General features: G+C 49.6%; 1 protein-coding gene across 4 annotated transcripts in view; it reads right to left on the reverse strand.

Moving 5' to 3' along the window:
* Grhl2 (grainyhead like transcription factor 2) overlaps positions 1 to 17,847 on the reverse strand; it is a 140,640-nt gene that overhangs the window by 51,331 nt on the left and 71,462 nt on the right. For all 4 annotated transcript variants that reach the window (XM_076555871.1, XM_076555870.1, XM_076555872.1 and 1 more), the window contains exon 8: positions 3,452 to 3,546. In XM_076555871.1, coding sequence (XP_076411986.1) covers positions 3,452 to 3,546 — 95 coding nt within the window. The remainder of the gene's footprint in view (positions 1 to 3,451; positions 3,547 to 17,847) is intronic.

A 17,847-nucleotide genomic window follows, 5' to 3' on the forward strand; every position in this document is an offset into this window, starting at 1 on the left:
CAGGATCAGCTGAGGAACTGGAGAGGTGAGGTAGCTGTGGCTTGTTCTGCTTCTCTGATCTTCCAGCATTCACCCCAATACCTGGCACTGGGTTTGTTTTTATTAACAAGACCTGTTAAGATTCGTGCTACAGCTGAGGAAGGGGACATCAGGTAATGGAAGCTGGGCTGTGACAGTGCCTGTAAAACCAACATTTGGAAGGCTGAGGCAGGAGGATTGCTGTGAGTTCACAGCCAGCCGAGGCTATAGAGAGACCCTGTAAGAAAGACAAATGCCCTGTGTCTGCAGCTCGTGCAGGGGTCTTCTGCCGCACTGGCCCAGACCCACCTCACCAGCTCTCATGCTCTGACAGGGCAGCACTCAGTCCTCGCCATCTAGACACGGAGGACCAGCGTCAACACACAGCACGTGGTCCTCCAGACGGTCCTCCACTGCACAGAGGGAAACAGGTCCGTCCAAGACTGGCCTGCTGGGTCACCAGCAGAAAGGCGCTGTGGCACAACCGGAAAAACCAGCTCTGAGCGGCGGGCCTTGCAGGCTCTGCCAGAAGCAGGCTGCCAGGCTGGGCTGGGAGTCTGGGAACGGCCTCGCTGAGACTGTGAGCGCCTTCCTGGCCGAACGCTGCTCCCATAATTAAAGCAAGCTAAATGATTGGGTGTCGCTGTCCTCTCCTTTCTCCTGTTTGTTCTGGAGGACAGACAGATAGACGCAGCATGCAGGGCAGCCACAGAGGCAGCGGAGCGAAGGGGTGGGGCTGGGTAAGGCACCCAGAAGCAGAGCACTTGCCTAGCACATGGGAGGCCCTGGGTTCGATGCCCGGTACCACACAGGGACGCCCATGCACACACACTAAATAAATAAATCAAATTCAGAAGAGGGGCTAAGGCGAAGGCCTGTGGGGGAAGTCCTCGACACACAAGAGCGAGAACCATTTGGAATTTCATTGTCTGCTGCCTCCCTGACACTGGAGCCACAGAAGACCTAAACCTAGGGTCAATGCCACTGTGCATAAAAATTCAAAGGAATGCCAGGGCTGGGCAGAGAAAGTGAGAACGAGGGAAACAATAGTGAGGGCCAGTCATCACGAGAGCCTACTCACAGCCTTACAGACACTCGGGCCCATGGTTTCCAGAACTCTTAATTGCCTAAAATAATTCATACACCCGCAACAACAATAGTCTTCTAAACCTGGTATTACAGTGTGTGCCTATAACCCCAGACCCAGGAAGGCAACTCAGGGAATCCCTGTCTCAGAAAAATAATACCAAAGAAACAAAAACTCCTTATTTTTAAACACGGATGAAAACATTAAAATTTCCAATGGTTCATAAATGCATAATGTCCCCTACAGAGATATGGTGGGTGTAGATGTAAGTGCAGCTCCTGAAATGAGCACGCACTTGCTTCATGAGGCCCCGCTCCTTTCAGCCTTGCCGGAAATCATTCCCCCAACTGCTGCTGTGATGTTCTGTCTTTTGCAGTCCGCGCACAGTAAAATCAGCAATATTCTAAAGGATCCCCTCCGACTCTGCGGACGTGAAAGCAAGCTCTGTCAAGTTGGCTCGGCGACCCTGCTGAGGGCCTGCTTTTCAGTGCTTGTCTTCAAAGACCTTCTGTGGTGTGGAGAATCATTTGCAGCTTTGAAAACTTACTCATCAGTCAACAAAGAGTGGCAGCCACTAAAGATAGAAACGAAGGAAATAAAACAAACCCTGCTACAGGAAGTAGCATGAAATACCGCCCAAGAGCAATTGTACACTGCCAGTGTGCATAAGAAAATGAGCGTGTCTGCAGGGAAGTGTACCTGTGCACATACGTGCACACCCACACTCATTCACAAACACCCATGCGCACATGTGTACACCCAGACATACATGCACACACTAATCACACACGTGCACACACACATGTAGACAAGAAAGCGAGCGCTTCTATACGGCAAGCCAGTGGTATGGAATGAACTGGCTGGAAGGTCAGCTTAGACGCAGATCAACTACTCCATCGGATTCCACGGAGCCCGTCTGATTTCCACATTCCCCTTCAAAGGTCCCCACTGAAGCATAGTCTTCAACACTTCACCTCTAACGTCCGTCTGCTACCAGACTGTGACACTGAAATGCAGACTACAGGTCACGTTTGGAGCGAGCTTTAACCCCGCCAGACACCTGTGGTAGAGCCTTGTTTCCTTCGGTAAGTGTGAAGTGAGTCTGGCCTCTCGCTGGTCACCCTGTTGTTTGGTTAGTGGTTCCCTATCAAATCCTTGGCTGGTTCGATATCACCCAGACCCCAGCAGGATGCTGGGCCCGGTAGAGACATTTGGAATTGTTGATTCCAGCACATCCCAGGACTGTGCCCTTACACAGACCGCCCCTTGTGTAGTATAAAGAGAAACATAGAGAAGGGCCAGCATGGGCTGAAGTGAGGAGGGGTGCCAGGAGCCCTGGAACAGCACAGACAAACCTCTGCAAGCTGTGACAGTCTCAGGAGTTCGGAGAGAGCGGAATGGGTCACAGGCAGCCATGGTGAGCCCAGGCATGCCAGAGACACACTGTGCCTGCAGCTCTGTGTGAAGCTGGATCTTGCATCCTGTGGCAAGGCCTGTTCCCTTCTCTGGAACATTCTCCAGGCCGCACTGCTGATCTGTCACCTTGTGCCCTCTTGGGTCACCCTTCTCGGGCCTCAAGCCAGCTTCACCTGCATTGTTTCATCCACGAGTGGAAAGAGACACTGAGCAGTTCAGTCTTCTGGAAAGCCTGCTTGCAAGCTCCCAGCCAGCTTCCTCTGTCACCCAGCCTTGCCGCTGAGGACAATGAGGCATTGATAGCCTTGTTTACATTGACCTCCTCCTGAGATTGAAGACGAGGTCTTCCAATGCTCACCCGATGGCGCACAACTGAAGCAGAAAACAAGCTTAGGTTTTATCTGAAACACTCCTTTAAGTGCAAAATGGGGCTGAAGAGCGAGAAGAAGCCCAGACCCAGAAGGGGCTTTGGGGCCTTCAAAACAGACCTGTGGCTGAGAGTGCGAACACTTTCCTATCCAAACCCAGGCAGTGCAGACATCTGTCTGTCCTGGACGCCTGTCTGTCACGACTTAACCAACTTACACCCAGAGGACAGAAAAGCAAAGTGTTTCAGAGTGGTGGTGGTGAAATGTGCTTAGAGGCCCCATTTCTGGTGCCCCGCACCCCCACCCCTCACGAAGACTCGGAGTGGCACAGAGAAGCCTAGGGCCCGCAGGACAGCCTGGGTGCCAGACGCAAGTTCTAAACTGGAGCACAGGGTGGCTCACCATATTTTGTCAGAGCAGAAGCCCGCCCACCCCAACCAAAGGACAATGCGGCCTCGACAAATGGACTAAGTTCGTTTTCTTTTCTCTGACTCGGGCTTCTGGAAACGACCACACAGGGTTTGGAAGAGTTTTCAGTCAGAGCCAGGGCGGCCTCACTCACCTTTGCCTCTTCGCTCACGTCCCAGGTGAAGGAAACCGCGTTGTAGGCGATCTCTTCGATGTTTCCGATGGTGTTGAAGCTCTCCTTGTAGTCAGCTACAACAGAGAAGGAGAAAAGAGCTTAGCGCAGCACCGGCTGAGGAGCACATGCCCGGAGTCCCTGCACTTGGGAGGTAGAGACTGGAGGATCTGGAGTTCAGGGTTATCCTGGCCACGGGGCAAGTTTGAGATCTCGGCTTAAAACACACACACACACACACACACACACACACACACACACACACACACACACACACTTTGTCTACGGGCAAGTTTTAAATGTACCTATTTTTCTGGCTATCACTGTGACAAGCTACAACTTCCTGCTGATGGTATTCTTCCATCACTGACAAACTTCACTCACGTCCTTTCGTTAAAGGAGTAAATCTATAGAAACCATGTCTTTATCTGATCTGGTCCTTAGTTCGTTTGCTTTCTGCTCATCTTCCTACTGGCTTTCTTGACAGGTCCTCCACGGGATTGTTTTTGGAAAACAAAATATTCTGGCCAACAGGTGGTGTCTCAGGGACTTTGGTAAAGAAAGTACAGGAGAGAGAAGGTTCTCCGTACGCAGTGACAGGGTACCAGACACAGGGCCTAGCATATGCTAAGCACAGGCCAAAGAGCGACACTCATAAAAGGAACGCCAGAGAGTTGAGGGACTCACACCTGGCTGACCGTCACCTGACCACGCCGGGCTCTGACCTGCCTCCACCCTTTACAGCTTAGGTGTTCATAACCTGTAGGCCTCGAGCCAAGGTTGTGGATGCAACAAATATTTAGGACGTGCTCACACTACAAAGGTGTTGGCTGTTTTTTCATAGCTCAGATTTAACTGGGTGTCCTATATTTTATCTGGCAGCCTTCCCCATGGATCCCTGTCCTGGACCTCACTCTGAACTCCCTCACTCAGGCTGGCCTTGAACTCAGAGATCCGCTCGCCTCTGCCTCCAAAGAGCTGGTTTAAAGGTGTGCGTCCCCACGGCCCCGCTATGACTTTGTTCTTGTTAGTCACTTAGCTGACAGCTAATAGTTTCTACACCAGTGTTTCATTTATTTTTACAGCTACATTTTATATAAGTTTAATTATATTTCACTGAAGTAAATTCTCAGGGGCAGAAGGTGTAGCCTGCTGGTAGGGCAAGGGCTGGGGAAGGAGGGATTGGGTTCAATACCCAGCACCAAAACAAAAGGAATTTTAAAAAGCATATTCTCAGAAACAAGGTTTTTGGTTTTTGGTTTGTTTTGTTGAGACAAATTCTCCCTGGGTAGCCCTGGCTGGCCTTGAACTCACAGAGATCTGCCTGCTTCTGCCTCCCAAGTGCTGGGCTTAAGGATGTGGGCCACCAGGCCCAGCTACAATTTTCAGGCTAACTGATTTAGTCAAACTGCTTTAGGGAAGAACAATTTACACTCAGGGTGGCTGTGTTCTTTCTTCTCTGAGTGTCTCTCTCCAAAGCCTGGTCTCTTACTGCTTTAATCTACAATCCCTTAACTGTAAAAGGGTTCACTATTCCTTCTTTGGCCTCTGGAAATTTGTATTTCTTCTTGTAATTTTTATTTTTTTAAGCTCATTCATTTATTTGGCCTTTTTAATTTTATTCTTGTTCACTTTTCTCTTAAGCAGTCAAGAGATCCTGCTGATTTTAAAATAAATGCTCAAAGCTAAATGAGAAAAAACAAAACTAAACAAAGCAAACGACGTTGCTCCCTACAGTTTCCAGTACTGTACTGTGAGACGGTCACGCACTGTTGTTGGTGCTTTTGGCAAACCAACAGACTCTCCTGTTGCCGAGAGAGGAGGAGAAAGCCGAATTTAAAAGTGAATTCCTAGGGCTGGAGAGATGGCTCTGAGGTTAAGAGCACTGGCTGCTCTTCCAGAGGTCCTGAGTTCAATTCCCAGCAACCACATGGTGGTTCACAACCATCTGGAATGAGATCTGGTGCCCTCTTCTTGTGTGCTGACAGAACACTGTATAAATAAATAAAAAAAAATAAAATTCTTTGATTCTCCAGTAAGTGACTTACAAGATAAATTCTGTTTGAGTAAAGAGCAGTTTGGAGGTCAGCGGTAAATAAGAAAGCCAATGTCAAGCCAGAAATTAAGATAAACCGAGGGGGTTCGATCAAGCACTTAAGACATTGTGGGGTCCTACATCACAAGGTTTTACTTTCCGTCTTTAATTTCTCCCCTAAGAGACTGAAACAAGGACAGGATTTCACACCAGACACAATACACACACACTAGAGTCTCCAACCTTGCCCTCAACCAACAAACATGACCATCAAAATGCTTGCTGTGCACAGGAAATGTCCTCACTAGGTCCCTGATCTTCTAGCTTTTTCAATACAGGAAACAGAATACAAATAAACACATAAATATAGATAAACAAGACAATTATCCTAAATTTGCCTGCTTCTCCAAAGGAGTCTTAATTTTTTCCTTTTCACTAATGTTTCTAGCCCATCAAAACCAGAAAACAAGATGAAGGCGATCCTTATTAATTATGATAATTTACACACAAAAGGACAGTCTTGCAGGTAGCAAGGAGCCCCGGAACAATTGGAATCATGGGGAGGAGTAACGCTAACGAGAACGTCTCCTTGAAGCCATGCTGCCAGCCATAAAGCCGAAATCTGCAGGCTGAGGTTGCCACGTCCTGGACACACAAGCCAGGGCAAGTAGCCTGGAAACACGTGACCGCGGAGATCCTCCAGGGTGTGTCAGGATGCCCCAGGCAGAAGGCGTCTTCATGGATTCCCATGGCTTACAGACTGCCTCACAAGCGCTGCTCAAATGTTTGAGGCCATCAGAGGCAGCAGAGGGCTTTGGTGAGGTGCAGGCCACTGCCAGAGATTCTCAGGAGCATAGAGTGTGGCCAAAACAGCATTTCTGCCAGCTCCCAGGTGGCCTCATGTGGCTCCTTTGCGCCTAGTTTCTACACGTGAGAAGTCGCGGTTCTGTGGCAAGGTGGATCTTTTGGGTGCTTTTGTTTCCCACCGCACATGGTCTTAGAAAATACATTAGTCTTTCCTGTAACAGACTGCTTGTCCCAAAGAAACTTTCCTTCTTGATGGACAGACACCGGCCTTATAAAGGCGGACCAGTTATCTATCCAGGGACACTCAGACATGACCCATTCCAAAAGGTCTATCCTTGTGCCTAGAGTGGACTCTGATGAAGTCACTGTCACTTCCTGGCATTCAGACCCAGAGGCTCCTGGGGTGATAACTGTGCTCTAGTTGAGGACATACATGCTCATGGCAGGCCCTGTGCCAACAACGAGGTCCTTCGCCTCCTCCAGTCCTCACAACCACTCCTGAGGCATCAGCATGCCCACTCCTACAGAGATATCACGCTACGGAAATCACAAAGCTGCTAACCAATCGGCTAGGGTTTGAGTTCAGGCCTCTCTGATACCGACAGTCACCTCTCACTGCGATGTCAATCAGCAGCAGACATCGACAGCATGGCACACGCTTCAGTGGTAACTACTTCAGGAAGTGCTGAGGAACTGTAGGGTGAAGACAGGGAACCTGGGTGTTTGGGGACCATGGGAAGTTTCTTAACAAAGGAGGAAGACGGTGCTTCTTTTTTTTTTTTTTTTTTTTAAAGATTTATTTATTATGTACAGTGCTCTGTCTGCGTGTTTGCCTGCAAGCCAGAAGAGGGCGCCAGATCTCATTACAGATGGTTGTGAGCCACCATGTGGTTGCTGGGAATTGAACTCAGGACCTCTGGAAGAGCAGCCAGTGCTCTTAACCACTGAGCCATCTCTCCAGCCCCAAGGAATAGGGTACTTCTACAGGGAGGGGACAAACAAACAAACAAACAAAAATCTCCAGAACCTGAAGCACGAGAAGGCTGAGGGAGTTTGAGCTAGCCAGTCTACGAAAACCAAAGGTGCTGATCCTTGGGGAAATGACGCTGGCATTTTTAACCGTGCCTGTCGGAAGGTACCGAGCACACCTGTGGGCACACTCCCATATGCATTTCTGGCAAGTTATGTTCTGCATAGAAATTATGGGATGCCACCGTGTTTAATTTCGCAGGAGGTATGAGGGTGAGTACATCCTTCTGTTATCTTTGACTTTTATCTTTTGCATACAATCAGTGCTCTGTTAATTGGGTGTTTTATGTTAATTCAGACTGAGGCTTCCTCAAACTGACGGTAGGGCCCCGTGGTGTTGGACGGCAGTCAAAGGAACAGCCAGCTCCTGGCCTTAATTAAGCTTCGTGCGCTTGGAGAATTATAACCGCCCCTCTTTAATTATTCTATATATTGTTGGAGATTAAACAGAGTGGTGTGATTAATACAGAAGATGGCACTCTCCTAGAAGACACGGATTCTGTCTGGACTAGTGAGATAATGAAGGTGGAATGCTGAAGACAGCCTGGGAACCATGCCAATTCTGTGCACAGCCACACCAGCCTCATCGGGGGCTCTTCTCTCACGCTGAGAATGCGGCACGGTAGATACGCTTGGGCTGTGATGCCAAAGGCCCGCCTGGAGGGGGAAGTCAGGATACAGCGAGCGAGCGAGCGAGCGAGCACATTCGCTGTGGAAACCTGGGCCTGTGGACTCTTCTCTGTGACCCTCAATGAGTCCCCTCTGTAGAGCAGAGGCTCTGTCTAAGGAATGCACCGCTGCTTCAACACGGTGGACAGTGGTCCTATCGGACCCCAAACATCTGCGCCCCGCTTCTGCAAGCCTGAGCAGAGGAACTCAGAGAGGAAAGCAGGTCATCTGGGGAACACTCAGCTCTGATTGGAAAAAGGTGGAAGGAACACAAACCTTGTCTAAATGGGTTCTGGGGTGACCCCCACCCCACCCCACCTCACCCTGTGCTTCTAAATCAAAAATCGGCATTTTAAAGTCTGTGTGACTCATGTAAGAGTTCAACACCGAGCTCATGATTTTCTTTATTATGCTCTTACCAAGTCACAGGTAACCCGGGTGTCCTGGATATGCTGACATTTAAGCTGATGCTGACAAGCACTAAATCATCTGTACCGTTTTTTCCTGGTCCGTGAGCAAGTAACAGCCGCCATTTCTGTGAGGGCCAAGTGTGAGCTAGGCGCTGTGCTAGACACACACACACACACACTTCTGCAGCCACCCCTGAACCTTTACTGTAACCTCACTTCCCAGAGTGAGAAAACACGTACGTGCCAGTGGTGGTGCACACCTTTAATCCCAGCACTCGGGAGGCAGAGGCAGGCGGATCTCTGTGAGTTCGAGGCCAGCCTAGTCTACAGAGGAAGTTCTAGGACAGCCAAGGTTACACAGGGAAACTGTCTTGGAAAAAAAAGAAAAAAAAAAAGGAAGGAAAGGAGGAAGGAAGGGAGGGAGAGAGAGGTAAGCAACACATAAGCACATTAAGTGTTCCTCCAATGCTGCCATCACTCGGTTTGTGTCTTAGTCTGTTTTCTGTTACTGCAACTGAATACCACAGGCTTTAGTAAATTACTTTATAAAGAAAAAGAAAAAAATAGCTTGTAGCCTTCCAGGCTGAGAAGCCCAAAACAACGGCCTGTGGTAAGAGCTTTCATACGTCATCAGCATGGGGTGGAGGAGACCACGGAGACACGGGGAGCACTCCAGCTCAGGGACTTCTCACCCGCTTGTTACAGAGTTAGCTATACACCTTCCTCTCGCGACCTCATCTAGTCATTCCCACCTCAGACACATTAGCACACAGACTGGGGTTGGGCTGCCAGCACACGAACTCTGGGAAACACACTACAGCCACACTGGTTGTTGAACGGCCAAGCTGGGGCCAGCAGCTACAAAGCTCTGTCTACACACACAATCTTTCAAGTGTGCACCTTTTTAAGACACGATCCAGAACATTTATGGGTGAGATTATGAATATATGATGTGACCCACACTGAGTGACCCTTCCATGTTCTTAAACAGTAGCAGTCAATGTGTCTCTGTTATCTGCTCTCCATGCTCGTTCGTTATCATAGCCTCCTTGGGGTGGTTTTGAATGACATCCTCCTTAGGATCCTCTTCGTACTACACCTGTGATTGTGTTTGGTTTCTAGGGCAGGAGTTGTATACGACAATGTTACAGATTTCAAACTACAACAATACAAACAAAATTAAGAAAAACATTGTATTACAGACTATTATTATGTTCCATGTATGCTATTATTTTTTATAAGATTTGATTTCATTTTTTAAGAAGGCTGGGCCTGGGGCCCTGGGCACAGTGGGTAAAGTGTTTTCTATGCAAATCATGAAGACTTGAGTTTAGACCACACACAGATCTGCGCAGGTACAGATATGCACACACAAGTGTGTCTTGATCTGCAAATAACTTCAGAAGAATAGTAGTGAAATAATAAATAAATAAAATGATAGTTCATATCCTATGCGTAAACATATAACTACATATACACATGAGCCTATACATACCCCACGGCCTACAACTTGGCTAGACATAAACTTTTCTAATTGGTCTCTGTGACTCAGAGAGTTTTAACTTTTGTTGCTGGCCTTCGACATCAATCTGTGAACTACAATGTATAAAAATCAAATTGTGCTTTGGTGATAATTTATACTTCTGTATGATGTGAACTGTTCATTATTTGTCCCAGTGTGTGTGTGTGTGTGTGTGTGTGTGTGTGTGTGTGTGTGCTGAATTCTCATTAGCATCTGGCAGAGTCTCAGTTTATGGAGCAGCTCCACCTTCTCATTAAAATGGGGTAGGGAGGGGGCGTGTCTTCCAGAATCCACTACACTCGGTCCTCCCTGGAACATTCCTTCCGATCAGCCACTCAGGCTCGAATATTCCGGAGAAAAGGTAAGCTGTTTATCAGAAAAGGCTCATTAAACAATAATGTTCTGGACCTGGAAAGACAAGACTTCCTAAGGGCAGACGGGAAATGGAGAACGGCTAAAAAAAAGTACAGCTTTGAGTTTCCAAATCCAGCCTCTGCTTTTGTTTGCTTTTAAACAATTTTCCATTTGTCTGATCCAGAAAAACTAATAATTTCTAGCTAGGCTTAAAAGGAGAATCTCCCCTGGTTTATTAGTGTGTACTATGTTTCTACACTAAGTAACTGAATCTTAGTTACCCAGGTTTTATCAAAAAACCTAGTGTGTAATTAAAGGGCAGCTAATACAAGCAATGGTTTTATCAAAAAACCTAGTGTGTAATTAAAGGGCAGCTAATACAAGCAATGGCATTACTGGGCTGGAGGACAGCTCGTCTGGTCTGTCAAACGCTTGCCTTGCTAGCGTGAGTGTCCAAATTCAATTCCCCAGAATCCAGGTTTAAAAACAGTAGAGTGTGATGACATGCTCGCAGTCCCACAGCAGGGGGACAGGGACAGGCAGGTTCCAGGTTCGAGTTCCAGGCCAACGAGCAATGCTGTCTCCAAAACACAAGGTGGTCACCCCCTGAAGACTGACAGCCAAGCTGACCCTGCAGCTTGCACATGTCCTTCTCTCTGTCTCTCTGTCTCCCTGTCTGCCTCTACCTCTCTCTGTGTCTCTCTCTCCACACACACAGAAAAATGACACCCAAATGAGTTCACACAGAGTTGAGTCCACCCAAGCATGCTTCCCCGTTAACTGGACAAGAGCATGTGTGCTCACCACAACTGCCCCAGACACTCGAGAGTGCCCAGGGCATTTGTTCAACTGCTCAGCACACGGTATCTGTACCAGGTGCTGGGTAAGTAAAGGTTCTAAAGGAACTGTTTGTTCAAATAACCGGGTCGTCGGGTGGGAGGACAGAAGGGCACTGCCAGCCAAGTGAATACAGCAATGCCATTAATCCTGATGGGGGGGGGGGGGCTGCCTGCTCTACTGAGACACTCCGGTAGACTTGTGCAGGGGGTCGGCCTGGGTCTTAAGTGAGCTATGTCCTGCAGGTGGGGGGAGGGCGTGCCACTGCGAGAAGAGCCCCGAAGAACAAGGAAGTTGAGAATAAGGCGGGGAGGCAGAAAAGGTGAAAATATCCCCACAGACAGAGCACGGAATTTCAGAGAAGACGTCACGCTGGATTGAGACGTGAATAGATCAGGATCTGAGGTGAAATCTAGAAACAAGGAAGAGAGGAGTCAAGGGCGGGAGTTTGAGATGAGCCCCAACCTCTGGTGCTCAGCACATGTAGCTTGACCCCCTTCCCAGAGGGAACTGAGGAGCCCAAGGCCACTCATATCAGGAAGAAAATGAGTCTCCCCGGGGGTGTTGACCCAGACAGAATGAGTTGCTGAAATTCAAATTGAGACATGCATACAATAAACAGAAACCCAAGTCGGTCTACTATTACCAAAATTATTGTCTGTCTGAACAAATATTAAGCTTTAAAGAGCACTTGCATTTTACGATTTTTTAAATACCTAACCTTCACACCTGATGATGCTTTTATCACATAAATATTTCCCAACCAAAGCTGAAGATGAAAAGGAATTTCCAGCAACCACGGCTTCAGCACCGCCCTCCGAAGGAGAGCCTGTCTTACCCTGCATGTGGCAAAATCACAGGAGGATCTGGAAGGTTCCTGGCCTGCACCCCACTCGCCCCCTCACAGCTGGTTCTGAAGAGGAAACAGGCATCTATCTGGCTTGCTCTCTGGCTCAGCCTCAGAGCCTCTTGCGGGCTTCCAGACTGTTTTCAAAGCTGGGGGGGCGGGGGGGATCTCAGGGTTTTGTTTTATTTTAAAATTAAGTTAATTTTTAAGTTCGTTTCGAAGTATGGAAGCAACTAAACAATGTCCTAAGATGAACTTACTTGACTGGTTGCTAATGAGAGAAGCCCTACACTTTCCCCACGGCAGGAGAAGGGGAGTCTGACTATTCCCACACTGGAGCAGCCCCGAGCTAAACTGAGCGGAGGAGTGGCCAGTGGCTAGATCTCCTTAGGGGGCTCATCTCCTCCCTGGGCCACAAATCCACCTTTGCTGACAGGCTGGACACCAATTGCCTTTCCTCATTTTCTACCTATCGGAGTAGCCAGCCTGGGACTTCTTATAAAACTGTAAGGAGGTATATCCACACAGCAGAGCCAGGCTCCTCCAGCAAACTCTGCAGGAAAAGAAGATTTAATTTGAAAACAATTCTTATTTTCCTGAGTCTGGCACAGAAGCTCCAACCCGAATAATTCACAATGGGCATCGGGACTCTGGGCTCAAGAATCTTCTGGAAGACTTCATTGATCCTCAGACAAAATTAAACTTACAGGAATGTTTTCATGTCATTGCAACTCAGTTTTCAAACAAACATCTTCCTTCACATGAAACTATTACAATGGGACACAATTTTAAATTGACTCTTAAGACAGAAATTTATTGGGACACACACGCTCACAAATCCTATAATGGCATGCTAATAACCAAAAATCAAATGTATAATTACAGGATTTCTATTAACACTACGCCTAATAAATCCTGAAGCAGGAAAGAACTCCGAGCCAATATTAAAGTCCGAGATTGAAGCCGGGCGTTGGTGGCACACGCCTTTAATCCCAGCACTCGGGAGGCAGAGGCAGGCGGATCTCTGTGAGTTCGAGGCCAGCCTGGGCTACCAAGTGAGCTCCAGGAAAGGCGCAAAGCTACACAGAGAAACCCTGTCTCGAAAAAACCAAAAAAAAAAAAAAAAAAAAAAAAAAAAAGTCCGAGATTGAATAACAACATAAGTTAGCTTAACTACCTATAAAATGTTGTCCATTGGCACTGCAAAGTCCTGGTGCTTCCTTGGACATCAAAACCTGCTACCCCCCCCCCCCGGGAATATGCTAAACATTGTGATGTGCATTATTTTGGACCATCTGAGCTATAACACAGTGAGAGAATCCAGGACTGTGTCCGGGAGAAATGCTGTATGCCTGTGTTACAAGCTGGCGGTGGGTCTATTTCTAGGATGCTAACGAGTTGCAGACTATCATCTCGTTTACTCTCCCTGTTTGAAAGGTAACAGAAAAATGCCCACTCAAAGCTGAGTAGACTTCATAAGTCCACTTCACTTTTGGACTTGTGGTCTATTTCCGGGATTTCTCCATGGATCACACTTATAAAGTAGTGGCTTTCTTAGGCAAGTGAGTCCAGGAGGTCTGCCAACCTGCTCTAGAGTGGACAGCTGCCCCAGTGTGCAGACACCAGTCAGAACTCGGTCCCTGGCCCACCTCCACTCCCCCAGGACCTTACGGCCACCACCCCTGGGAGAGGGGGCAGCCACCACCAGCTGGCAACGCTGTGTGGCCCTTTCACGGCCCTCTTCTCCTTCCTCCCCACTCCATCACTCATGGGGGATGGATGGCATTTTTTCCCTTTTCCAAATTGCCGGTCCCTTTCCCGCTGTGTCCCTTCCCCACAAGCTGGCCCAGAACTCACTCTCCCATTACAATCCCTGACAGATGTCCGAACTGCTTATCCAAAACCCCCAAAGTTAAGTACTTCAACACGCTATGGAGAAAGACCATGTGTCCCAACACTATATTTGCCTCTTATTTCCGGACATTCTCTACTGTCTCTACTCACATGCATTTTGAAGGGCTGACCTGCCAATCTCACAGGACCACTTGGAAAAATGGTGATATGTAGGGAGAGTTTCCATGATCCCTCTCTGGTGTATCCTGGACACACCAAATCCATTTGTTCACAGATTAGCTAAAAACAGGTAAGCATATATAAAGAGTGCATGGGTGTGTGTATGCACCTGGGTGTGTGTAAGCATGTAGCACACGCGCGCGCGCACACGCGCGCGCACACACACACACACACACACACAAGCACACCCCATATCTCTGCAAAAACGATGTTGTGGAGAGACAAGACAACGTCAAAGCGGAAGGAAGGGGACTCCAAGTTTAGTCCCTCCACCGTCTCGCTCTGATGCTCCTCCCCCGTGAAGACACTGGGGACGGCGGTGGTGAACGGACCGAAGAGCATCCTCGCTGCTCCACACAGCTCCAGTCTGGCCACCAACGCTCAACAAAGCTCCGGGGTGGCCAACCAGGTCTTAGGTGGCCAGAGCCAACGGGCTTCGGGTACTGGGGCCTTGCAGGCCTGTGGACCCTTGTGCACCCTCTCCAGCTCAGACAGCTTCCGTTAGCCTCAGTGTGTGCTATACGGAAACAGCTTACCCAGGGGCCCTTTAAAATGGAAGATCAGCAGGTTCCACTGGTGGGTCATGGATCTATCACTCTCACATTACCATCAATTTCCTTCAAAAAGCAAATCTTGCTACAACCGAATTTTCTCTGCCCCATTTTTCCTGCTCCCTGCATTGATTCCATCAACTCTCTCTCTCTCTCTCTCTCTCTCTCTCTCTCTCTCTCTCTCTCTCTCTCTCTCTCTCTTTCACACACACACACACACACACACACACACACACACACTAGGATACATGAAAGAGCTGGAGTCTCTCCTGTCTTTTCTGTGTAGCCCTGGCTGTCCTGGAACTTGCTCTGTAGACCCGGCTGCCTCTGCCTCTGCCTCCCGAGTGCTGGGATTAAACGCGTGCGCCCCCACTTCCTAGCTCTCCTGTCCTCCTTAACAGGTCTCTAAAATAGTTTTCCATTCTCATTTTTTAATCTTGACCATTGTGTCTAGGCAGGTGCCGTTTCCTGGCTTGCAGAGTCTTTCAGTTCCTTTTTAACGCACACAGCCTTGACCTCCTTCAGAAATATCCACCCTCAGAAACTACCCTTTGGACATTTCAGTTGTTCAGCTCCTTGCTTCTAGGTACTGGCAATGTGAGGATAAGGCCCTTTCCTTAACTATGTTTTAATCACCAGGGCTGAAAAAGGCCTGGCCTACAGAAGGTGCTCAATAAATATCAGCTGAATGACTGTATGCATGTATTTCTTCAAGTTGGTGTGGAAAAAAACGTGGGCTCATCACTGACTCAATGCCTGACTATAATGAGGCCTTTAAACTCAAAGACAGTCACATATCATTTAAATGCCTTTTCCGTGTGGGAGGCACAATTGACACGGAGTCCTTCTTGAGCAGCAGGACGTAAACTCATTTACAGCCGGGAAGAGTTGCCATTACTCAAGGCGCTCACGGGAAAGAGCTTGTGTGACTTGGAGAACTCTGTGTGCTTGTTTGTTTGACTTCATGAGTTGGAGCTCATGGCTAACACTTCTCGCCCCACCCCAAGCAGCATGAACCAATGCGTAGGACCCACACAACCGGCCGGCTTTCAGATATTCCCGGCCTACACAACAGTCCCAGTCAGGCAGCGGAACGGCCCTCAGAGTGACAGTATGAGCATGTGACCAGAGCCAAGAGCCAGCCAGGCGCTGAGATACAGCAAAGAAACCGCAGAGCGGGCGAGCGGGCGAGCAGCCCCACGTGGGGGTTCCACCCACCCACACTCGCCAAGTGTGGGCTGGGATGGAGTTCCCACCCCGCCATCTCACAGCTCAGCTTTCAGGCAACACAATGATGGTTTTGAGGGTGAATCAATCAATCTATCTATCCATCTATCCATCCATCCACCATCCATCCATCCATCCATCCATCCATCCATCCATCCATCCATCTATCTATCTACCTACCTATCTACCTATTTATCTGTTTGTTTGTTTGTTTGGCATCCCGAGGGTGGATTTTTTAAGCCGACCCTCCGCCAGCATGAGAACTCACACACACACACACACACACACACACACACACACACACACACACACACATATCTACTCGTGCGTTCATTCAGTGTTTATCTCTCACTCACGTGCACAGAGCAGAGGAACAAAACTGACCCTGCTCCCAAATGGAGTTTGCCATCCAGAAAGAGAAAACAGAAAGACATACAAACATGTGCCGATAAACAGCAGGAGACTTGGGGACCAGTTTGATGGAGATGGAGTGTGGGCACCCTGGGTGGGCGTGGGGACAGCTGATGAAGAGACAGCTCAGCTGAGAACTGCCAACTCTGGGAACACAGGCCCAGCTGGCAGCCTCACTCCCTCTGTCCGGGCTTGGGTTCCTTTCTTTTTCATGGAACCAACAGCGGACTCCTGGGGTTGCTCTGAGCAACAGCTCCTTGCCAGCACAAAGGATGAGGCATGGGAGATGAAGGGGTGACCTCAAAGAAATAAGCGTGTGTAAAGAGAGGTAAAAAACCCTCCTGCTGTAACAGAATCCAAGAGCTGGCAAATGTCCCAGAGCATGAGTACAAGGGCATGATGGGTAGATCAAAGGCTTGGTGGGAGAGGAAGGTCTGGGGCGGGGAGGCCTTTGGAGAGGGGAAGGTCTGTGGTGTGGGAGAAAGTCTGTGGTGGGGGAAGGTCTGTGGTGGGAGGGGAAGGTCTGTGGTGGGGGAAGGTCTGTGGTGGGAGGGGAAGGTCTGTGGAGGGGAAGGTCTGTGGAGGGGGGAGGTCTGTGGAGGGGAGGGGAAGGTCTGTGGAGGGGAGGGGAAGGTCTGTGGTGGGAGGGGAAGGTCTGTGGTGGGAGGGGAAGGTCTGTGGTGGGAGGGGAAGGTCTGTGGTGGGAGGGGAAGGTCTGTGGTGGGAGGGGAAGGTCTGTGGAGGGGAAGGTCTGTGGTGGGAGGGGAAGGTCTGTGGTGGGAGGGGAAGGTCTGTGGTGGGAGGGGAAGGTCTGTGGTGGGAGGGGAAGGTCTGTGGTGGGAGGGGAAGGTCTGTGGTGGGAGGGGAAGGTCTGTGGTGGGAGGGGAAGGTCTGTGGAGGGGAGGGGAAGGTCTGTGGTGGGAGGGGAAGGTCTGTGGTGGGAGGGGAAGGTCTGTGGTGGGAGGGGAAGGTCTGTGGTGGGAGGGGAAGGTCTGTGGTGGGAGGGGAAGGTCTGTGGAGAGGGGAAGGTCTGTGGTGGAGGGAAGGTCTGTGGTGGGAGGGGAAGGTCTGTGGTGGGAGGGGAAGGTCTGTGGTGGGAGGGGAAGGTCTGTGGTGGGGGAAGGTCTGTGGAGGGGAGGGGAAGGTCTGTGGTGGGAGGGGAAGGTCTGTGGTGGGAGGGGAAGGTCTGTGGTGGGGGAAGGTCTGTGGTGGGAGGGGAAGGTCTGTGGTGGGGGAAGGTCTGTGGTGGGAGGGGAAGGTCTGTGGTGGGAGGGGAAGGTCTGTGGTGGGGGAAGGTCTGTGGGGGGAAGGTCTGTGGGGGGAAGGTCTGTGGTGGGGGAAGGTCTGTGGGGGGGGGAGGTCTGTGGGGGGGAAAGGTCTGTGGGGGGAAGGTCTGTGGGGGGGAAGGTCTGTGGGGGGAAGGTCTGTGGGGGGAAGGTTTGTGGTGGGGGAGGTCTGTGGTGGGGGGAGGTCTGTGGGGGGAAGGTCTGTGGGGGGGAAAGGTCTGTGGTGGGGGAAGGTCTGTGGTGGGGGAAGGTCTGTGGGGGGAAGGTCTGTGGTGGGGGAGGTCTGTCGAGAGGGGAAGGTCTGTGGGGGGAAGGTCTGT

This window comes from Peromyscus maniculatus, chromosome 20 (genome assembly GCF_049852395.1).
Source record: "Peromyscus maniculatus bairdii isolate BWxNUB_F1_BW_parent chromosome 20, HU_Pman_BW_mat_3.1, whole genome shotgun sequence".
Taxonomy (NCBI): Eukaryota; Metazoa; Chordata; class Mammalia; order Rodentia; family Cricetidae; genus Peromyscus; species Peromyscus maniculatus.